Genomic DNA, 3397 nt, shown 5'->3' with positions numbered 1-3397 from the left:
CTTAAAAAGAAAAACACGAATCTTCTTCTTGACAGAAACTAAATCTTCCATGCTGCGTCATTGATCGGTTTGGCCGTTGAATCGATGTTGAAGATTTATCATTGCCTGAGACATTACCTACGAAGGATTGTCTTAAGAAGACGAGATCAAAGAGGAGTGTCTAAGAAACGGCGACCAATTCCCGTATTCGTTCCCACGTGAGATATCTCGATGATGGACGATCGAGAGAGTCCATTCGTACGAACACAGGCCAGCAGAAGTTTGATTCGGCCACAGACAGGTGCACGAAAGTTCCTGATGCCGTCGCCCGCGGATAAGACAGTGCGCCACCTGGTGAATCGACAGACTGTTGGTGAATCGGAAATGAATCCGATGGGCACATCGAAACGATTGTCAGCACCGCATACACCCTTGGAGAGTCTGAAGCAATGGGAACTGGTAGAGAATGACAAGGGTTTGCAAGTAGTTGAGAAACGGGCCGGGGCTTTAAACCCTATCAGATCTAAGGAAATGATCCCCACGAGTCCGCTCTACGTGAGAGATTCCTCAGCGAAGAGACTCCTCAGCGACACGAACATGGACGCAAATCTGGAGGAGAAATTGAGAATCTTCAATGAATCGAAGATTCTCCAACCAATTGGACTTTCGTTTGGCCAACAAAGGACGAATTTAACACCACCCATTCCATCATTGGCAGAGCCCAAGGCGCCGCTTAGTCTCGATTTGATTCTGAAGCAACAACAAATAGCATCGACGGGTACGACACTCGAGAGTACCGACATGCTGCAACGATTGGAGCAGCAAGTTAAAGCCATCGAGATGAGCACGATCGCCGCGAGGACGCGTCAACTGGAGAATAGTTCGGATTTCGGAGCGGAAGTTCAGCTTAGATATCGAGAACACGAGGATTTGCTGCGAAACGTCACCGATGATGAGGCCGAAGGGTAAAATATATATACTCTATCTACATCATATCATCCGTGTACTCATTGACACTATCATCGATATTTCTCTTTTATTATTCATCATTAAACAGCATTTGCACATCTGATCTTGTATTTTCTTTTCTTATTCTTCTAAATACAAAGCAATTTCAGTAACACATATATTTGAGAAATTTATTGAAAAAAAAAAAATCCTTAACTTTTTCTAAAATATTTAAAAACTATCTGTTTTTATTTACAATCGATTTGAAATAATCATTTTCATTGAGAAGAAATAATAAAAGTGTCAAAACGGATCTTAAGAATAATTTATCTTTATCCCGATAAAAAGATTCAAGATTGATCGAATTTCGAAATTTAATAGGCATCCACCCACATAATCGATCATACCTCAGTCTTTGCACGTTATCGAAAAGTTCGAGTCATAGCATTTCAATCGGTCAATATCCGCACACATACAAACGCACGCAGACGATCTGTTAGCACATTTACAGAGTGACGATAGCCTTAGTGATAATTGAGGAAATCGCCGTCCAACCTCCGCTTGATCCTCATCGCCGCGTCGATTACCTATACATACCTAATTCACACAATTGACTGTCCGTTTACACCCACACATGTTCTTTTCTTCACAATTGACATTTAATTTACGCAATGTTGCAACCGTGCAACGATTCATTCTGTGATTTCCTGTCAGTTTGTCACATTACACGTAAATCATAATAAATGTTTAACCAGAAGAAATCAGTAAAGATTATACTGAAAAAAAAAGATTCTGACCATAGTTATCATATATTGAATGAAATAATTTCAATTAAATGTTCAATAAATATAATCAAAAATAAATTTTACTTTTCTAAACAAACTTTAGTAAGTATTCTCAAACATAATATATCACCGTTTGAAAATATTACTAATATTTAGAAAAGTAAAATTATTTTTAAATGTTAACTTTAAATTAAAATTAGTTAAATGTTAACTTAACATTTGATAATTGATTTAAATTATTCCACTCAACATTTGGCTATTACCAGATTCTTTTTTCAATATACGTGTTTGCAGAAACAGATATTTCGATAAATAAAGAATCTACCGTGTGTCACTGAATATCAGCACTTTAAAAAAATATCGATATGTGTTTAACATTAATCATGCGGTGTCTATATAATTTTCTTCGTGTTAGTGTTAATATTAACACCAACATAGTGTGGATTGATAATACTCATGTTGTTAAATAAAGTATGTTGATGTTAATATTAAAATAATGAGAATTATATTACATAGAGTTATTTTTTAGATCTTTTCACAGATCTTTTCGATAATTGTTTGTTGATAAAAATGTCAAGGTAGTATTTTCTGAATTATAAACGATGGAAAATAAACAGTTTTGCATGAATTCTATTGGTGTACAAAACAAATAATAAAATGTTATTTTCCAATTAATTTTGAGTGGACTGTATCGGTAACAATGTTTTCAATTAAAAATTTCGATATCATGAGATTTAATATTGAAAATTAGAAAAGTGTTTACCATTTATATCCAAATATAACATTTTTCTTGTTACGTTTAAAACGATGTCTCTCTATTCCATATTATCACAAAACACTTTAATCACAACAAATACTTATACTGTATAGTCTGTTATCAATGATCATACTCACTATACTCACTATATACACGACACCATATCATAAAACATTAAATCAAAAGAAGAATTATTATGAAACATGAACGAAAAAAAGGACCTCACTGTTGCACCGTGGAGATGCAACGCGGAACTCCACCGGAAATGCCGGCATTGTGCCAAAGAAGCCTACCGTTAAGTTGTCTAGGACTGCTTCGGATACGCGACGGGGACAAGAAACGGAGATGAGAACACAATCTAGAATGCCGCAAACTCGCGCAATCGTCCGGCCGATAGTTACCAAAAAGGATCACCAGCGTCAACAGCAATCACAACAGCAGAACAACACGATGACCGTCCCACTCAGACCGTTGTCAGACATGCAGAAGGGTATTCAGAGCGAGAAGGAGGTAGATATTTAATATGCTTATATATATGTATAGGCATCGATTGCAGCGTTATCACGTTTAAACATTATCAAACATCTTGCCGATAAGATAATTTCTATTTGATTTACAGAGAGGAACAAAAGACTCGCGTTAATTTTTAATGTCTATCGTATATATTAATAATTGGACGTAATAATTGGACTGTATGATATTATGTAGTTATAATAACTTTGTTATATCGAGGATTATTTAGCGATACTTGTCACGAGTCGAAATCGCCATAAATCAAATGAGATACTTGACAGTTAACGATAATGACATAATTATTAACACTAACATAAATATATTAGTTAGAATCATGGCGCATAAAAAAACTTAAGCAGTAAGGAAATCAACATGTTGGAGTGGCTACTTATATTATGGCTTATATTATGGCTTT

The 3397-nt window shown here is 35.5% G+C and overlaps 1 protein-coding gene across 1 annotated transcript in view; it reads left to right on the top strand.

The window, feature by feature from the left end:
• The first annotated feature begins 210 nt into the window (after window positions 1-210).
• LOC105618776 (serine/threonine-protein kinase MARK2-like) overlaps window positions 211-3397 on the top strand; it is a 25650-nt gene continuing 22463 nt past the window's right edge. Inside the window, exons 1-2 of the mRNA XM_012200308.1 lie at window positions 211-944; window positions 2688-2979. Coding sequence (XP_012055698.1) covers window positions 211-944; window positions 2688-2979 — 1026 coding nt within the window. The remainder of the gene's footprint in view (window positions 945-2687; window positions 2980-3397) is intronic.

This window comes from Atta cephalotes, assembly GCF_000143395.1.
Source record: "Atta cephalotes unplaced genomic scaffold scaffold00018, whole genome shotgun sequence".
NCBI classification, from domain to species: Eukaryota; Metazoa; Arthropoda; class Insecta; order Hymenoptera; family Formicidae; genus Atta; species Atta cephalotes.
This window is presented reverse-complemented; position numbering and strand designations above follow the sequence as displayed.